The sequence below is a fragment of the Agelaius phoeniceus genome, chromosome 3, assembly GCF_051311805.1.
Source record: "Agelaius phoeniceus isolate bAgePho1 chromosome 3, bAgePho1.hap1, whole genome shotgun sequence".
NCBI classification, from domain to species: domain Eukaryota; kingdom Metazoa; phylum Chordata; class Aves; order Passeriformes; family Icteridae; genus Agelaius; species Agelaius phoeniceus.
Genome location: NC_135267.1, coordinates 88,025,393 through 88,045,229, shown reverse-complemented (window position 1 = coordinate 88,045,229; position 19,837 = coordinate 88,025,393). Strand labels below are relative to the sequence as shown.

At 41.1% G+C, this 19,837-nt stretch overlaps 1 protein-coding gene across 1 annotated transcript; it reads right to left on the bottom strand.

Annotated features, from left to right (window-relative positions):
* Positions 1-3,298: 3,298 nt before the first annotated feature.
* SLC4A1AP (solute carrier family 4 member 1 adaptor protein) lies at positions 3,299-19,821 on the bottom strand. Its single transcript, XM_054630668.2, has 14 exons — positions 19,151-19,821; positions 18,278-18,461; positions 17,488-17,610; positions 16,594-16,654; positions 15,605-15,744; positions 15,319-15,479; positions 14,710-14,779; positions 10,799-10,988; positions 9,869-9,980; positions 9,041-9,275; positions 8,198-8,272; positions 7,119-7,189; positions 4,879-4,951; positions 3,299-3,691 (listed from the first exon to the last, which is right to left on the bottom strand). Exons 1-14 carry the CDS (start codon positions 19,679-19,681, stop codon positions 3,642-3,644), a joined length of 2,076 nt encoding a protein of 691 aa, XP_054486643.2. The 5' UTR covers positions 19,682-19,821; the 3' UTR covers positions 3,299-3,641.
* Between the last annotated feature and the right edge of the window lie 16 nt (positions 19,822-19,837).

The following is a 19,837-nucleotide window of genomic DNA, read 5'->3' as shown; positions in this document are numbered from 1 at the left end:
GTTCAGGGTGAGGTAGCATGTGGAAAAGGAGAGGTTTGGTAATTTGAATGAGGTACTGATGCATGAAGCTCACAAAGCACTGGTTTGAGACGAGACAGAGACAAGTTCCTGATGACTTATTCCAAATGTCTGATCCTGGTGGTGTTGCTCATGTCTTTCCCATAGCTTCCACTTCAGTCTTCCACTGTTATCTTAAGCAATAGGAATTCTGAAAAAAGTGTCAGACTGAGTCATTATGCTTGTGCAAAATCAAAGAGAACTGAGGTGTGAGCAGGCTTTCCACCCACTATTCTGACAGTAAGAGCTGTTGGGAGTGGGGTACACAGGACCCCACAGCCTATCTCTGTTCTAATGTTAGACAAACATCAGTGCTGCTGGTCAAAACCCACCAGTGATGGTTCTTTCTGTGTTGCCAGAGGTCTCAGAGTTCTTGGAGCAGTGAGGTGCAGAACTGCTGAGCAGAGCAAGAGAGCTCCATGAAAAACCAGTGTTCTGTGCATAGGAAGGTCATGCTCAGTGGGACCTCTTTATTCTTTTTGCTGCATGTTAATGTACTCATCATCCTCTTACAGAAAGGAAAGAAATGCTGGGGGGGTTCTTAAGCCAAGGAACAGTTCTAGATATCCCAGGAGCCCTTTCCTCTTCTGATGCAGTGAACATCATTGTGGGGTTAGGGAGGTCAGGAAAAGTATTTGGGGTGAGAAATGTCTGTGAGATTTGCCACACACCCTATAATCACAGCCATAGCTGTAAATATTATTGCCAGCTCTGCTTGCAGCAGGACCATGCACTCAACACCGCCACGAGAAGGAGATGCCCCAGCTGCAGACTGCTGCATGGGCCTGGGGAACTCAAACTGTTTGGCTCTGATTTTATGTGGAAAAGCAGCTCAAAGGTAGAGGCTGGAAGTGCAGTCTGTGCCAGGAACAGGCCTGTAACACAGGCCAGCAGCAGTGCTCCATGTCTGGGATCAAACCCCACAAGCAGGGCAGGGCTCTCCTCTCGAGATGGAACGTGCAGGAAACCCTGCACTGCATGGCCCAAATTTTATTTTTGCCATGGAGGGAGTGCCAGATGCCCCATGGGATGAAGGAGTGCCATGGAAAATTGAAGGAGAATGGGAGCTTTAGGGGACACGTGGACTTGAGTCAGCTGCTTAATGACACAAGTTTCAGGGCTATGCTTCTCTAACGCCAGAGGCTATGATGGCTGCTCCATTGTCAGGCAGCTTCTGAAAGAAAAAACATGTCTGCAATTAATTATTCAAGGTGTTAAACTGATGTGCAAGCAGAGTTCTCATTTTCATAGACTCTTTTACATTTTTTAGTCATGAAACTAAGCAGTCTTCCCTGTGTTGTGGGTATCAAGGGCTCCAAAAGTTATTTCTTCCATTTTTTTAACAAATAATCAGGCCCACTTCCTCAAGAGGATTATTATAGGCTGCACAGTGTGGTGCTTAAGGAAAAAAAACCCAATTCTTGACATGTACAGAGACCATCAGGGGAGCTTTGACTTGCAGGAAGAGCTGAGTTACTATTGCCAGCAAGATGTAAAAATTTGAAAGGAGGCCTGAAGATCATACAGAGATAAGATTAAGGTGATGGCCTATCACACAGTGGATGAGAAATAATTTGATGAAAAGTTGAAGCTTTATTGCTGTGTAGATGCCTTTCTGTGTAATATGGTGACCTCTACTCCCATGTCCACGTACTTTTTATAGCTTAAGATTTATAGCTCTTATTGGAGGGAAAAGGTATTTGACAAATGACATACATACCTGGCTCAAAAGGAGAACATTCAAACCTGTCATGCATTACACACCTGTTGAGTGTCAAGTGAGAAACTGCTTCTGGGGTGGCAAAGTGATCATTGATGGGAGGACAACAACTTTCAAACATAATGGGTGCTTTTTCCATATCAAATGCCACCATGAAAATAGCTAGAACCATGCAGTGGGGGTGACCTTTGGGTGTTCACGTTACACAATGAAGCAAAAGATGGATGGCCTAATGAAAGCAGGGCTTACCATTAGATTCAGATGGGAGCACAAGTGAGCTGCTAAGAAAAGAAACAGATGGGGAGCTCATGGTCTCAGCCAGGACCAAACTGTCCAGGCCCTTATCCCCAGGGATGTTTTCTGGCAGCAGGTCAATGCCCTTTGTCTGTACTACAAAGCAGCCCCTGGTGAAAAGATACACTGATCACCTACTTCAGGATGGTAACAATCAAGGTGTACTTACATGGGCTCTGTGCCCTAGTGCTTTTCATGAGCATAAATGGCAAATCATTATTTTCCCTGTCTGAAACCTGCCAGGCTTGCTGCTGATGAATGGAACTCCCTTGCAGTTGCCTGGTACACCCTGGAACTAGAAAACACTCTGGGGAAGTGCTACAGCTGTGAAACCTATGAGGTCTGGAATTTTGAATAGAGAGGCAACAGCCTTTCCTTGAATTACATCAAGATATGGCTCTGCCAGAAGCAGGAAGCTTTAGGCTGCCCAGCCTGGTGTGCAGATGCAGACAAAACCCTGCTGCATATGCTGAAGATTACAGGCAGAAAGATGCTGCTGTGTAGCTTGAGCCTGCTAAGTAAGGAGTTGTATGGTTATCCCTTCACCCCAGCTTCTGAGGTGCCCTCCTGTGATTTGTACATGAGGATGCAGCCACTGGCTGTGGAAGCACCCCAAAGGATGTGTGTCCCTGATTTGCAAGACTGTCATTTCTATAGTTTTCCTTGCCCCTGTATGGTTGTGCCTACAGCTATTTAAACCCTCACACTTCCTGCATGACCTTGCCTTTACCACAGCACAGGCTCTGAGACAATCCTGAGTCACCCAGGGGATTTCTCCAGACAAAGACTGTTTACCAGGCATGCCTTAAACTACATTAAGATGGCACTTTGCTCATGTTGTGACAGAAAAAGAACAGGCTCCATTATAGGCTTTTCCAGGATATCCTTGCATTTGTTTCTTCATTTGTTTCCCTGTGCCAAGCAGTGCCAGCCTCTTCAGTTCTTTGGCATTTCTGGACCTTTACAATACTGTTCACTCACTATTTCCTGTCCACTCCATACCAGGTATTCCAACAACTGCACGAGGGAGACATGAAAACAATTTGCTTTTCAAAATGAAAGTTGTTCTTTTTTCCATAAAAAAGGAAAAAAAAATATGAACCCTCAAGTTTTAGGTTGTGATTACCATGACAGTATTTTCAAACAGCAGCCACAGAAAAAAATCAGTAGTGTTTCTTATTTTAAATGCATAAACCCAATATGAATAAATTTTATCAAGCCTGTAAGTATAGAGGTGTATTCCTTTAATATTTTTGTCTACTTCTATTTACAAAAGGAAAAATGAGCTTACAGTTTCAAGCCAAATTAAAAAAAAAAACCAAAACAAAACAAACAAGGCTAAAAGTGAAAGAAGAGGCAGAAGAATGTGTGGGCTTTTACTTTAAAAAAGTATCTGGACGACAAACAGAGGACACACAGGGAGAGCTAAGAGCCAGAGCAGCTGCTGATGCCCTTGAATTTAAACAGCATCTGAAAATCCAAGTCTCTTATCTGTCACTTAATGTGTAGTGAAAGAGTCCAAAACAGAGCAGTCCTTCAAGCCTCAGATGAACTCTGGGGCACTGGAAGCTTAGTAGCCATATTTTTCATTGAGATGAGTCTTGCCATCACCACTTTGACCTAATGGACAAAAAAGAAGAGGAAGAGTTGCATTATTCCTTTTATCCCTCACCAAAGAGAAATGTGTATCCCTGTATGAAAGAGTCCCTAGGTAGCACCAGCCATACGAGCACAGAGGATAAAAAGTTAGACTGCATACTGCAATGTGTCTTTTGATTTACACTTAGAATTCACTTCAATTTTACTAACAGTGTTAAGTTTACATCAGGTATTTCTGTTTGTGTGGCTGTTTTGTTTGGGTTTTTTTTCTGGAGTCCTCATAAAGCCAGCTTAGAAGGAAAGTTTGACTATTTATTGTCAGGCAGAGCCAAAAAACAGAGCTCCCTCTTATGGACACAGCTTGCTTAACTATCCCAGATCAGACTTTGGAGTTACTGCATCCAGGATTCTGTTCCTGTGGATTCATATGTCAGAAATGTGCAGTCTTTTCACTGAAGGATGATTCACCAGATTACAGTTTTCTTCAGTGAAATTTATTCTTATTTCTATAACCTTGCAACAGCCTTACAAAAATTATAGTAATAAATCTATCAAGTGAAGGCCAAGTTTAGAACTTACTCTGAAAACCTCAATGCACCAAAATGAGTTTTCTATTTTAGAGGAACTGAACATTCATTACCCTGTTTAAAAATAACTTCACCTAGCTAAAAACACCCTGGAACTAAAGATAAAAAATATTCAAGTTTAACATATGTTGGATGAGGGCCTTCACCAAAGCATTATCAATACTTTTCTCCAAAAGATCTGACTCAGTGTTTGTATTCCAATGAATTTTGAAAAAAACTGCAAAGAAGCATTTTTGGATTTCACAGACTTCTGTGAAAACTGACAATTCTGACATTGCTGGAGCATTTATCCCTAAGAAAGGTTTGAGCTGGTCTTTCAACTAGGTCATCATACAACCATGTGTGAATGCAGTTGGCTCTCTCAGGTGTTACAAAACTGAAAAACAACTTCAGGTGTGTCTCTCCATTGCCATGAGGCTACTACAGATATGGTCTGTACCTCACTGCAAGACTTGCATGGCCATACAACAAACATGGGGCATAGCCTGCCACAAAACATCAGGTTCTGGGTGAAGTATTCCTGGATTAGCTTTTTTCCAAGGACTTAAAAGGACGTCCTGATGATTTATTAGGAAGATTCCTGAGTTATGAGACTAAAACCAGTAAGGAAATGGTTGATACCTGCAGGAGGAATCCATACGCAGTAGTCTGGGTCATCATCTGGGTACTGTGAGGAAAAAAAAGGTTGTTGGACCTGCAAAGAGAGCAAAGATTTTTTAAGGTGCTGTATCCCTCCACTAGTGTGTCACAACCACTAAATCCCTCACTAATTCAGAGACAAATAATCAGAGGTGAGGGTTATTTCCACAAGAGTCAGGGATGAAAACAGTAATACAGAAAAAAAAAATCAAACCCTCAAATAGATCCAGTTCATTTCCATTACAGTCACAGACTATAAAAATGCTGTTTAGAGGGGTCCACTGGAGTCATCCAGTCCAATTTCCCCCTCAAAACAGAACCTGTCCCCTTCTGGACAGTTTAAGCCTAATGTTTAGTGATGTCATTTGGCATAGGATGTCTTTATGCAGGGAAAGCTTTAGAGCAGGATGTTCAATAGGTGCCTTACTGATTTCAATGCACAATACCACTGAAAACTTTGGGTTTCAGGTGATTTTCAAAGTGGAGCTTATAAAAGCTCAGGTATTATATCAGGGTAACTTAGTTTTCAAAAAGAAAAGAACACTCATTGTTTTCAGGTCTCACTGGCATCTTGAAATGTTAAATCAAACCCCAACAGGTCACTTGCAATGCAGTTGTTGACACAGCAGTATCTTTTTGTCACTAGATTTTTAGATTTTGCCACATCAGCATCATTTTCTCAACAATTTCTGTTTCCAACAACTGCAGGTAAAAAAAATCATACAACTGTAGAGTGCAAGACTTAAGAGCTCAAAATAATGCCAAGTTACTCAGCACTGATTTGCATTACTCTGTACCATCATTACAGTCTAAAGTTATGAGTTGAAACAAATTTTCATTCCCTCAATAACATCTAAAACAGCTTTTTCCAGAAGACTAATGTTTTCCAAAACATTAGACTGCAGAGCTATACAGATTTTAAATATGGCTTGTGAACAATCACTTGAAAATTGTTTTTCCAGTTTTACATGATTCAAAGTTATTGAAATATTACAAAAAAACCCAAAAAACCCAAAGAAAACAAAACAAAACAAAAAAACCCCACAAAAAACCCAACTGACTTGATACTTTCCATGCAAGATCTGAGCCCAAAGGCAGAGACAGCATGTGGAAAAAGTGATTTGTGATGGGAGAAAGAATACACCTAAGCCATCTGGCATTTGGAGAATGCTCAGTGTTACAGCAAACTCTCTGCTGATGAGAGGTGCTGACTTGACTGCCTCAGCATGAAAAACTGCCTTGTCCTCCCATGTTCATAACAGTGGTAAAACTTGGGCTTCACCAGTATAAATAAACTCTTGATTTCAGCATCTTTAGCAAGGCCAGCAACAAAAGACAGTTCTGAGGACTGTGCCTACCCAATCCCTGGGTCCTCGGCCAGGACTAACAAAGCAGCAGTCAGCACACACAGGATGCAGGGATCTGAGGTTCAGTATGTGCTGCAGGGCTAAAATTTGATGGTCCCCACAAAGAAACTGTCCCAGTGGTGAGAATTCATGGTCTACCAAGGTCAGTAATCTCCTCTGAGGGCAGTCAGCAGAAGGGTGTGGGATGCCCTCTGAAGGGAAGATCCTCACAATAATCATTAGGCTGTCAGAGAAGATCCTTCCCAGCTTCAGGAAGGCAACAATTGACTGAGTCCCAAAATGTGCAAAGCTCACATAATTTACATTTTAATACAAACTTTATGCACAGGAGAAACAGTGTCTGGTACAGCCACTCAAATTTAGTGCTAACTTGGTTGCAAAAGACATTAATCTTTCAAACTCATCTCTTTCACATCTTCCAGAGAAGGATGAGGTTTGACACAGACTAACTGCAGCTTGAGTACAGTGTTCTGTGTCAGCCAATATGTATTTCCCTGGCTGCTCTCCAAGGAAAGCTCTGCATTGACATTCCAAAGCCTGGAGAGCACCTATGTTCTACAACACTTGTGATACAGAAAAAGCAGCAACCAGTAACTGCCAAATGAAAAGGTGAAAAAAATAACTTTTGTGATTGAACAGAGGGCCTCTAGCATGCCTGAAATGCTGTGTTTTACCTTTTCATTGGAGACCCCAAAGTCTGTGTTCAATGGCAGTGTATAGTTCTACATTTGGGTCTTAGCAGAGAAGCACTGCTAATCACCAAGTTAGACTCCATCAACTTGTTACTAATTCACTACAAAAGAGCCTAGAAATGCCTTCCTCTTAAGCTGCAGGAGTCATGGTGTTGTAACTGACCTTGCTTGAGCTATTGATTTTCTTAACTCTCTCAGATGTCTCTTCAGGTTCCTTATTTACTACCTTGGGTGCTGGAAAGAAAGCAGAATTGTTTCATGACACAGCACAAATGACCAATTCTATGATATAAACTTATAGGAAGTTCACATAAAAATTTATACATCCATAAGGAAATCCATGATATCTCACTGCACCACAATTACTTGAGGATAATACTGCTGAACATCTTATTGTTTTTCCTAGATTTAACTTAGGTTAAATACACTGTCAGTCATGCAACTGAATGTAGTTTAGCAAGATCCTCTATAGTGATTCTGTAATATTAACTTTAGTTAATGGCAGATGCTTATTTTCTGAAAGACACTCTGTCATCACTGCAGTGATTGATTTAGAAGGGAAGGAGCAGGAAATGTGCAGGACCAATTTGCTTTTTAAAAAAACAAACAAACACCAAACTTTAGAGTTGATGGGTGAAAAGAATTCCTTGGTTTTCTGCCACTTAGTATTTGAAATACTGATACTCTCATGGCTCTCTATGGGTAAGATGATGAGGACAGATTCTAAGGAGTCTGAGTTACAAAATAAATAGAAAGGTCATAAAAATCTCCTCCATGTACACCCAACATTCTTTATTTTGAAGATCTGATTTTTTGTGCATACATGCAGAGGCATCATCTAGGTCACCAGCAGATTATTACCTAATGTTATGTAGCACTTGTTACTTTATAAAAGAAAGCTTTGTCCCTTCTGTAGCATTAAGAGCTAGTGCAAAAGAATAACAGAGGAAAAAGCATCATCATAGTCTCCTAAATGAATTATTCTTCTCATGCTGATTTTTTGGAACAAAAAAACTCTAAACAATTAATGACTATGAAAAGCAAGGACAGCTGTAACATAGTGCCCAGTCTTTACTACACCCTTACCACTTCCCAAGCAAAACACAAATTTTCATTTCAATTCTGGATTCTTTAGGCTCTAGATTAGGCTCAGTTTCCTTTGACCCACGTAAGATACTAAGTCCTTTAGTTAGTTTCTACACCCACATGCTATTACAAAATAGTCTGTACTGTACTGTTCACCTTGGGATTTCTCTTGTGAGGGTCCCATCTGAGATTCATTCCTCAGTACCTTTGGCTCAGGCAGAGAATCAACCCCTGTAACACAAGAAAGGAAGAGCTTAGTGGCACTTCACTAACTCTGATGAGCAGAGTGCATCCCTGAGACCAAGCACAAAACTCTTTGCTACATTTGTCTCAGGAAAAACCTCTTCTCTCAAAAGTCTTCCAAATTATTTCATCCACCAAGTCCATTGCAATACAATAAAGAAAATTCTGTGATCTGTTAAAACACTTCTCTGCAGCAACATGTCCAGCATTAAGCCAAAAAGCTAGAATTAGCTTTCTGTTATCAAACATACTGTTCACTGAGAAACATCATTACTGAGTTTTCAAATGCATCAGGCTGATACAGGAAAGGAGAGATTGGAGACACCTCAAAGGTGTCTTTGCACCTTTCCATTACCACTTTTGAAATTGTTTTTCCTCCCTACAAATGGGTCTGAAGTTTTGCAGACATTTGTTTTCTTATTATGCCACTTTTACTGCCAACAAAACATTGCAGTTGTTTTCATTTGGACAATCAATTTAATGGAAAAGGTGTTTCAAAATAGGACTTCCTTACTTCCAGGAGATTTGTTCTATTTCACCAAAAAGCATGAAAAACTGACTGCCAAGCAGAGATTCACCCAGAACCATGTGAACCTCAGCTGCTGCCACAAGGACTCTGGACTCATGGCAAATAAACTATGGAAAATAAATAGGCTGGAGAACCTGTGACTCAAACATTTGATTCACATAGCTCTTAAAAGTTCAGCAGTAACAGACTCATCTTCATTACTAGAAAAATCAGAAACAATGGTTTACCATCCTGATGGGATTCTAGATTTTTGTTACTGCAAGGAGAGCCATCAGGAGCATGAGTTTCTTTCCCTGTTTCTTTCTCTATAGTCATCTTCATTTCCAGGTCTGACACTCTGCTGTTTACTGCATCTGCTTCTTGCTGCTCTTCCATTTCTTCCTCCTCCTCCTCCTCTTCTGGTCCATCATCTTTTGTTTTTAACAAGCTTTCAGGGATGTCTGGACGCTTAACAGGCAATTTCTGCAAGACACAGACTTGGGCATCAGTGCCAAGACAGAGGGAGATGTCACAGACACTCATTACAAGAGAAAGCACACACAGCACTGTCAGAGACAGCTGGTAAGGACACTCTCAGGATGACAAATAGTTTGGGTTTAAGGAAAAGTTATTAGTAGAGATGGAAGATGAAAAATCATGTCCAGTCCATAAACATGGAGTGCAGTCTTTTCGTAAGAGGGACACTGGAAACTGCATCAGTCATGGATATGATCTTGGCTATGAAGATGCAGAAAAACAAGAAAAGGACTGGCTGCTGAGGCAGAGCACTGCTTCAGCCTTATGTCCCCAGACTGCCTCTCTTGATCCACTGCCTTTTGACCACAGCTGTGCCCCAGGAAACTGGCTGTACAAAGATATGGAATGGCAACTGCTGGCAGCAAACACCATCCAACAGCCCCTGCTCGTTGCCCATGCACCTTCCACTGCCACAGGCTGCACCTCCATGCTGTTTCCATGCATGTTAGGAGACACAGCTGCCACCTACAGCCCCCACAGCCTGAGAAGGTGGTGCCACAAACAGCCACTGCCCTGCAACACCTACAAGTCCAACTTACCCCTAGGCTTCCAGTTTTCAGTTTGAATTTGCTCCCCCCTTTCATTGCACCAAAGAGAGGCAGGTTCATCTTTTTAGGCTTGTTCTCTGCATTCAGACTGTAACTCCCACTCCTAATAAAAATTAGACAGAAAGGGAAACAGTATACAAAGTATCAAACAAATCTTATCTATACAAATAATAAAAAAAGGTCTGCCTATGAGAAGTGAATATATAAAAATCCTTTTATTCTTCTCCTACTTGCAGCATCCAAGGAGGATGCTGCAGGAGATGATGACTCCTCCATCCTACATATATATGTTGTGGAATTCAGACACATGCCACAATAGGAAGCAAAAAATAAATAAACAAGGGAAAAACCCTCTGTATCACATAGACTCCCTTGAATTCAACTGCATACATACATACATATTTATACATAAAAACACACTTGGAGGCCAAACCTTAATTTAAATGAATTAGGTAATTAACCTCTAATCCAGCTGCCACTAGTGAATGAACCCAGTACACACCCTCTCAAACTGCAGTGGTGCTGCTAGGCAGTAGCTGAACAGCCACTACATTTGACTTCCAAATACATTTCACAGAGTGAAAGCGGGTTTCATGTTGTACATAGTATCTGTAAAATTCTGCAGTTCCTTTTGGATGCACATGGGAAAAAAGTTAAAGAAGCTAACAGTCTGCTTCCAGTCCCTCACCCCTGTCATCCTGCCAGCCTGGGCTGGTCTCACTCCAGTGCTGTGCACTTCCCTCAGCCAGAGATGCTGCAGTAGCCCAGAGGCACAGCAGCTCCCTCAAGAGCTGAGCCAGATAGTTTGGAAGGCTATCCTGCTTTTGTGATTGGAAAGCTGCCTATTTACTGGGCTTGCACAACTGCTCATGGATAAGAATAAAGGGAAAAGTAACTGTTTATGTTTTCACCAAGACTTACTGGGGCTTCAGCTCAGGCAGCTCTGTAGGCTTGACAAGCTTTATCAACCCTTTCAGTCTCTGCTGCTCTTTCTTCAGTTCAAACGACCGCAGGTGAAGCTTCTTGCGTGCCACGCTGTCCAGTGTGCATCCTGATTTCATTTCAGTCATGAACTCATCCAAAGAATCCTGAGCTGCTGGATGGGACTGGACTAGGCAAGATAAAGGGAAGATGTATAATGTTATGGTGGGGAGCTAACTGTAATCATCAGGTCTTGCCTTTAGAGAATAAGATACATGGGAACAACTATCCTCTCTGTAAGATTCTGTTGAATTGTGAAATAATGGAGGTTGTTAGGCCTGGAGAGATGAAAGCATTTCTCCTAACAAAAGCCTGAAAGTAAACTTTAATTCACTTACCTAAAAAAGCCTCTCTTAAAATGGAATGGTTCTTTGTGAGTGCTATTCCTGGTTGCTCATCTCACTTCTATATCTGCTCTCCCTAAAAAAGTGGCTTAGGGATTTTTTTGTAGTCACAAACGAAACTAATCCCAGCCACACGAAAATCTACACCACTGCATAGGGAATCAGATTTTGACGTTCCTGGAATGTTTATGTCATAACTTTTGTAAAGTTCAAAATCAATCAATGCTGCCTTGTACTCCTGAAAGAGTGCATACAAACCAAATTTCATGCATTAGGCAAATCACACAGAATGTACCATTATTTTGACTAGATTTTCTGCAAGAAAACTGCTTTGAACTTGAAAAAGAGTAATGACAGTCTTTCTACTCCACCTAATTTCAAAATATTAACAATATTATGCATAGTTGACTAATTAAAATAAAACTCAGGAGCTAAAACTGAATTTCTAATGAGTAAGAATAATAAATACTCTTCTAATACCTGGATTTAAAATAACCAAACAAAAAGATCCAGAAAAATGCCTTTCTGTGGCTTGAAAAGTATTTCAGAAGTTGTTATATGGTATTCAAAAATAACCTGCAGACAAAGAAAGAAAAATGTTCTTGCCAGAATTTTAACAAGTCTTTTGACAGATAGTTTTCTGCCTTTTAATATTCAATGAAAAGTGGCAAATCCAATATGTATTTTCTGCCTTCTAAGTGTTTTTGTATATATGCACAAGTGTAATTATTTGATCAATGAGCTATTTTCAGTTCAGCTTGAGCTAATTAAGTAGCACTTGAAATTATAAATGCATAAAAATAAACCAGACCAAGTTATTCTAAAGAGTACACATTTGAGCAGTTTTACAAGACTTAAATAATTAGAGGAAAGTCTAATAAGACTCATGCTTATAAATGGATTCAATTGAAAAGGATATTTCTGATGTAAAACAAAACAGTTTACCATTTGAAAATACACGAAAGCCACAGCAGTAACTGTTCAAAGATATACAGAATTAATAGGCTTCAAAAGATAAGAAACAGTTATCCACCTCCATGCAAGCATAAATTATGACAAAACATGTCATAAAAGAAATTCTTATAGAAATACTCTTTCTTTTCATCACAACTATTTATATGAACCACAATAAAAACCAACAATGAGAAGGTATTGTTAACAATGTCTAAACCTCCTTGCAGGCAGGAGCTGAGCAGAATGATAATTTGATTTAAACATCAAATTACAAAGATGTGGTTTAGTGAGTAGTCACATTCTTCAGAACAATTAAAGCTCCACAATTAAATCCAGAGCTCAATGCTGCACTGCAGAGTGGTGTAAGTGCTTCAGTCAGAGAGCGATGCTCAGGGAGTTGGATCACCTCTTCTTGCAAATTGGATTCTCTGCTCAATTCCACCAACAGTGCCTAATACCAGCCAGCTCAGCTTGCAGGGTTACAGTTAGCATTCCTTATCTGTCACAGCAGTTTTCTACACTATTGAATTAAAATCTGACATTACTAGGAGGTGAATCAATCACGTCTATTATACTTTATATCCCAGTGAGAAAAAGCTACAGGGCTATTTACTGCACCATCAACTTATTGATATTTTTCCTGAACAGGCAACCAAAGATGAGACTGAAGAGCTCCACATATTTGATCTGCATTCAGCAGCACCAGTGAATGAGTGATACCAAGTTAGTCCACCAGTAATTAGTTCTGAAGAACCCCAGGGAACAATTTGTGAATTTCTACTGAGACTTTTTTAGACAACTACTTAATTTCTCCAAGTGCTTGGTAAGAGGTGCAGCAATTTAGCCTGTCATTCACTCACTGGTGTCTCTACACTCTTGTCTTTAGGCTCCAAATAATCATTTAGAGCAAACACAAGCGCATTGAGGTTTCAGAACTGGATGTAATGCAGGAGCTTTGCTGGACAGGTCATGACATTGCTACAAATGTTCCCTGGTCAATAACCCTGCTCCTGGCCTTCTCAACTTCTGTGATTAACCTAAAGCATTCAAATAAGAGAAAACCAAAGGATCTAGAGAACACCCAAACAAACCAGCTGATTGATGCAATATTTGATATGTTTGTTTCACCCTGGCCTAGTTCTGGGAATTCCCATCCAATACTGAATGATTCTGTGCTTCAGTAACTGCCAAGACTGCACTTTTTTCTAAGGCTCTAAACTAGCTGTGTAACCACCTGCAACTTACAAAAACATATGTATTGGGATTGCATAACCAAGTTTTGGTAGGGAAGGGGCCTACAGCATTATATGGTGTTAGTAAAAGTATAAAAATGAACTGACTCTCCCTTCACCCAGTCTCTACTACAATGTAATTCAGCAGTCTTGTTGAGAAACAGTATCAGTAGAAACAAAGGTATCTGAAGATATGAAAGCTTGGAATTACACCCCTCAGACAATCAAAACATTAGTTTATTTTGTTGGTCAATTGCTAATTGCTTATCAGAAGTATAAGGCTGAAAACAATTCTTTCAAACACAGAGAACATCAGTTTGTATGCTTGGTGGAATGGTACTGCTCTTTGAACAGGGATCTGGTATAATAAATCACCAACAAAGATATTGATATAAATGAGTTTTGGTGTGGATAACTAGAATAACTTTTTTTCTGAATAACTAGAAAGAAACACAGCCGTGTAACACACAGAAGATAGCCCAGCTGTCACACTGCAGCTAGGCTTCCTGGAGAGAAACTTCTGACAAACTCATGGTGCAGCCTTTATTAATGCCTACTCTGTTAGCAAGGCTTTTGTGTGAACAACCAGCATAAACACATTTCCTTCCTGCCTTCCTTTTACTCCATGAGACATCATCAGTAACAGAAAGCAAATGCAGCCATTGGTACAAATGCAGCTTTTAAACATAACTCAATAACAGATACCATCACTGGTCTGGAAAGGCTCTGCCTTTAGAAACAAAGGCATAATCCTAGAGCCTGAATGGCACTCTCCTCTACTGGCATGTTCACTGAACATATGGGTTAAGTGTCAACTGTTTTGTCTCCACATTTCTTGCTTCCCACCTTTCCATTATATAGCGTGTTTATAACAAGTGAAATAAAATATATTACCTTTTCTGTGAGTTCTTTCCTCCTCCCTTATAAATGTTTTTTAAGGGAGTGGAAAAAACAGTGTTCCTCAAATTGGGTCACTTTCAGCAATATGGGCAGATAAACCATAATAATATTCACCCTTTCAGAACTCCAGGAGCTTGTACACTTGCCACCTTACTTGAACTTAGATGCTGCTTGCTTTGGAAAAAGCTGCACTCATTAGCAAGTGACTATAAATAAAGTACATCAACTATTGGATGAAGACTGTAAGAATTCTCTCAAGCTAACTCAGTGACCTGCAAACCTTCCTATCCCTTTGTGAAAAGTGAACACTGAAAACAAAAACCAAAACCCAACCTTTGAAAAGAGAAATCTCTAAGATAATTTTTGGCTCTGTATTATTCTTTATGGAAAGCACTGTGATCAAATAAACTTCATGCCTTACCTTTCCCTGAAACCTTCAGCTTCTCTGTTATCTCAGAAAGCTCATTTTCTGCTTCTTTTAACTTTGTGATCTATGAGAGAACAACATGCTTAGAAGACTTTACCTTGTCAAAATCTCATTTTAACAGTTACTCAAGTATCCTATCACATTACTTCCACTTTTCTACTTCTGAGCTTTGACCAGGACTTCCTGGGCTGAAAAAAATTAGAAGTCTAGATTCTTCGTAAACAACTTACTCATTTTTTGACATGGAAAATTATTTAGACCATTTCTGAAACATGACAGTATGCATAATTCTTCTGCAGCAGTGTTACACCATCAACCCTTCCTATCCCTCACAACCTACTGTCTTTGTAGGACTTATTGTTTGTCATATGCCTGTCAATCCAGGATTCTTATTCTTTGAAAGAGAATGAGATATTTCTTTGGGATGTTTCCTGTGGGCTTAGAAGCTTGGAATTATTTTCCAATTATTTAGAACTAATTTAAAAGTATCCTGTTCTGGCATTTCCTTCATCCACTGCGATAAGCCACTAAGATTTCTTGCTTGTCATAATATAATACAGGCATGGGAGAGTAACCCTGACATGTCATAACAATTGTTCTTACCAGGGAGTCATAAGTCTCTGGTTTTTCTTCTATTTTACCAGCTTTCTTCATTCTGTTCAGTCGTTTCTTTTCCACAGCACCAGTTCGATCGAGGAAGGTGTCATCATCACTGTCATAGAAATCCTCATCTTCCCAGTTCTTTGATTTCCTTTTTCGGGACACTGAGAAAGGCACAGGAGAAGGCAAGAAACAAAATGATTTGCATATCACTCAGCAATAAAGCAAATTCAAGATAGCAATCTCAAATCCCTAATTTAGGGCATTTAGAATGATCACAGTTATTCACCTGCTTCCTGCCTCAGTACTCCTCGAGCATCCAGCAACCTGCAAGCTTCCAGTGCACATTGTATCATTGCTTCCTTCTTTTTTCCTGAATGGAGAACCTCTGCCACCAGCTGCTTCCCTGATGCATCATCCACAGGCAACCTGTTCAGTTTGAAGGATCAGAGAACAGCTCAGATACAAACAGCTTTTCAGGGATGCTACTCAGATATTTTACAATGGCATTGCCATTTAATTTTTATCTTTTTTTTGTGTTAATTTTTTCCAATTTTCATTTCATACAGAACCAATTAAAATACAAGCATGATTTCCTAATCATGCAAGTCAATTTGTATTTCACTGGTCCAAACAATAATTTTTCCTCTATTTATTCCATTGGAAATACAGGAAGTTAAAAAAAATAAATGTCAATGCCTGAATCATTTTAAGTACAGGTATCTTGTATCTATACAACATGAATAACAAATAGTTTCCATGATGAAGCAAAGGATTTTTAAGCAGTACAATCATTACTATATTGAGACTTGTTGACTTAATTTCCACCTCACCTCCTCTTGTCTTAAAAAAGAATTACATCTGGCCTCTAGCAGGAAGCCCTCAAAAACTGTCTTATACCATACAGGAACTGAAATCAGGCATACAGTAGAATTAAGTTTGGGGTTTTTTGATCTTTCTCATTAGGAATTGAAAGAGATTGTTTCCTAGTTTCTACTCTTGTATTCTATTTCACATACTGCTCAAAACAAGGGGAGCTGAAAGAACCTACACTCTTGCTTTCTCAATTTTCATCCCCTAGGAAAACCAAATCCTGTCAGGAAAAAAAGGAGCACAGACACTGAACTAGGCACTGATCCTTGAACTTCTGTCTCACTATTAGGGCTTAAGTCTAAATTCAGATGGCTTCCTTGCCACAACAAGTAATTCCTTCAGCTTCTGTTTGCAAATTCAAAAACAGCCAACTTCCATGTACCAAAGGAATGGAGATGTACATACTTGATCCTGCATAGCCAGCTGTTGTGCCCACGATCATCATACTCATATTCTAACTCTTCTCCTAGACAAGAAAAGAAAATTGATGTAGTACCCAAAATTGAAATAAGCAGGAATAATCTTTACAGCAAAGAAGAATGTCATGGGACATTCTTCTAAACAAAAGGGATAACAAGCTCTTGTTACATACTATGATTTTGATTTACTTATGCTGATTTGGGTTTTTTTTTTCAAAATCAAGGCTTTTTCAGACCAAAAAATCTCTAAGTGGCCTACTCAGGAACATGTAATTCAAAGAAAAAAACCAATCTTGTCTCTGCATGTATTAAAGTAAATGACGCTGAAGCAACAACAGTTTGTAATCTGAATTCAAAAATACTGTTTGTCTTGAAGGTTGCTTTGTCACTTCAATAAGTAACTGAATATTAAGTTTCACTAGCAACCACTGAAACTTTAGGCCACTTAATTGTTGCTTTTTGTCTTCTTCAGATTTTCCCATTTTACAGTTATACACAATTACAGCCATCTCCAAAGCAATCAGTCTGGAAATTGAGGGGTTTTGATTTTTCTGCATAGCTTCAAAGCACGGGTGAAGTTTGAGTGTCACTCCAGAGGATACAAGCTGAAGAATATTCCAGAATACAAGCTGCTCACTGCAGTTTAGGAATTAGTAACTAAGACTCAGATATACAATGGTGGGCCAAGTTTTATTGAAAAAAACCCAAAACAAACTACCACAAATCCCCACCAAAACCTGATGAAACAAAAAATGTTACCCACAGTATAACAGGAAAGTTTTGCTCCCACATGACACCTTAAATCCCCCTGAAACATAAACAACAAAGTAACACTTTACTAAGTAAAAAAATCACATTTAATAAAAAAAGAAATAATTACCTTCTCTATCAAAAAAGCCCTGCAAGGCCTTCCTAGGGTCCTTCATGTAAAAGGCATCTTGAACATCCTGAAAGTCAACAGCAATAGGGTTTTCTTCAACCTCATCCTCCTCAGCATCCTCACCTGGAAGACACACAAAGTCCAAAAAAACCCCATGAAACATGAGAAAGAGAACACCAGCATATTTCAACTTTCATTAGTTTGAAAGAAGTAGCAGCTACATCATAAAATTACTTCCCTTAACTTCATTATTCCTGCACTCAATCAAAAAAATTAGTTTTTTCGCTATAGTTATTCCAACACATGATTCAGTTTTGCAGATCAATGTCAGTTTCAGTACTTTCAAAGGTTTATGAGCTTATACACTCAAAAAGACCCAACTGACTTTGTTGCAAAAAGCTCATTAATTATAATTTACCTAGCTCTAATATGTGGACATTCTGTTTAAATGTAAAGACAGCTATACTGCATAGAAGTCTCAAGCAGTTAAATTTCACCTCTTGGGCTAAAGTGTGGACATCATCACAGGAGCAAACCAAAGAGCATTAATTAAGCTCTAAGTTTCATGGCCTTTTATAGGTATAGGTAAATTACCTCCTCATGTTTAAAACAAGCTCACTGGATGTTAGTTTGTCACTTACCCTTCTTTTTAACAGCAAAAGGATTAATTTGTACTCAAAAACCTTGACTGGATTGTGACTCTTAGCAGCCAGTTGGAATAGTAACCCTAATATTCAGTGAAAACAGGCTTACAGACTGCATATCAGCCAACTGACATACCATCACTTACCCATGCCCCATGAGCAGCTCAGATCACTATTCTGACTCCTTTCATTTCTCTCCTCTTTCTCATCTTCCTCATCAGAGTCCTCTCCCAACATTGTCTTTTCTAATTTTGCTTGCTGCTGCTTGCGTAGTGCCTTCAGTTCAGTCACAGTTAGTTCTGACTCAGACTCCTGGTCCTCTTTGGGTCCCTAAATCAAAACAGAAAATCAGCAGAGTGTTTTTTAAAAACCCCAAACATGTGTTTCCAGCAGGTTACATATAATAATATAAGTCCATCATTACACTGCTCTTCAAAAAGTGGAATTATTTGACCATTAGTTATGGTGTGCACTCCAAAATATATTAGTTTTAATGGCATTTTCAAAGGAAGGACAGGGAGAAATAAGCATTATTGTGTACCTGCAGTGAGATCCAACTCACATATAACTGTAATTAAAAGGCTAAAGGCAAAAATTCATGTCAGAACTACACGGGTGAATCTGAGGAATGAGCAGCTTCTGAAGTGTGCGTACAACACGTGAAGAGCTGTCCAAGTGCCTATTAATAAACACTCCCCTTTTTCACAAAGAAATATTAGTTCTTTATTCACTGGGGCATCATACTGTCAGAAAGACATTCCTAATACATCACACTTTTGGAGAGAAATGCCTTTTGCACTCCCGGCGCCCGCAGCCCCACACCTCACTACAGAGCCGGCAGCAGACACCCACAGCTTTTCTCGCAGTCACACAACCACGGCAGCGCTGGGCTGCTTCCATTCTGCTCCACACCTCAGGCGGACACCCGACGGAGCCGGGGACACTCCCGAGCCTGACCCGGGCCAGCCTTTAGCACCCCCACACGCTCCGGAGCCGCCCGAGCCCGAACCCCGACCCACCTGCAGGAGGAAGAGGCGGGAGCTGCCCCCGAAGCGCAGCCCGTGGCCCACCCGCACCCGGCAGTAGGTGCGGGGCGGCAGCCGCGCCTTGTTGAGGAAGGTGCCGTGGGTGCTGCCCAGGTCGTACACGTAGAATCCGGCGGCATCGGCGCCGCTGGGTTCCTCGGGGGAGCAGCCGCGGTACTGCAGCACGGCGTGGTGCCGCGACACCGACGGGTGCTCCAGGGACACGGCGCAGCCGGGCAGCCGCCCCACCAAGAACCAGCTGCTGTCCTCCAGCCGCACCGAGCCCAGCACCACGCCGCCCTTCAGCACCTCCAGCCCGTACCCGGAGCCGGCGGGCGGGCGGCTGCCCCACGGCGGCTCCTCGTAGCGCGGCGCGGGCGGCGCGGCGGGGACCGCGCGGGGGGCTCCCGGCGGGCCGGGCCCCGGCTCTCCGGGCCCGGGGGCGGCGGGCAGCGGGCGGCTCGGGCGCTTGAAGGCGGCGGGTTCGGCGGGCTCGGCCTCCATCGCCTCTGCCGCCTCCGCCATCTTCCCGGGTCCGTCCCCAAACGGAGTCCTCCGGGGACGAGCGCCGCGGCGCTGCAGTGCCGGGGACAGGGCGCAGATCCCGGGGTGGCTCCGCCGCCGCCCAGCGCGGCCCGGGGCAGCGTGAGGGGCGAGTTAGGGAGGGCGGCGGCGGTGGGC

What these genes read in the sequence shown, in the direction of transcription:
- SLC4A1AP (XM_054630668.2), bottom strand. Translation starts at nt 19,681, where the DNA reads ATGGCGGAGGCGGCAGAGGCGATGGAGGCCGAGCCCGCCGAACCCGCC. An exon ending in GGGCTTTTTTGATAGAGAAG is followed by an intron (nt 16,655 to 17,487) that starts GTAATTATTTCT and finishes TTTCTTGTCTAG; the next exon opens with GAGAAGAGTTAGAATATGAG. An exon ending in CTCACAAGAGAAATCCCAAG is followed by an intron (nt 7,190 to 8,197) that starts GTGAACAGTACA and finishes CTTTCTTTCCAG; the next exon opens with CACCCAAGGTAGTAAATAAG.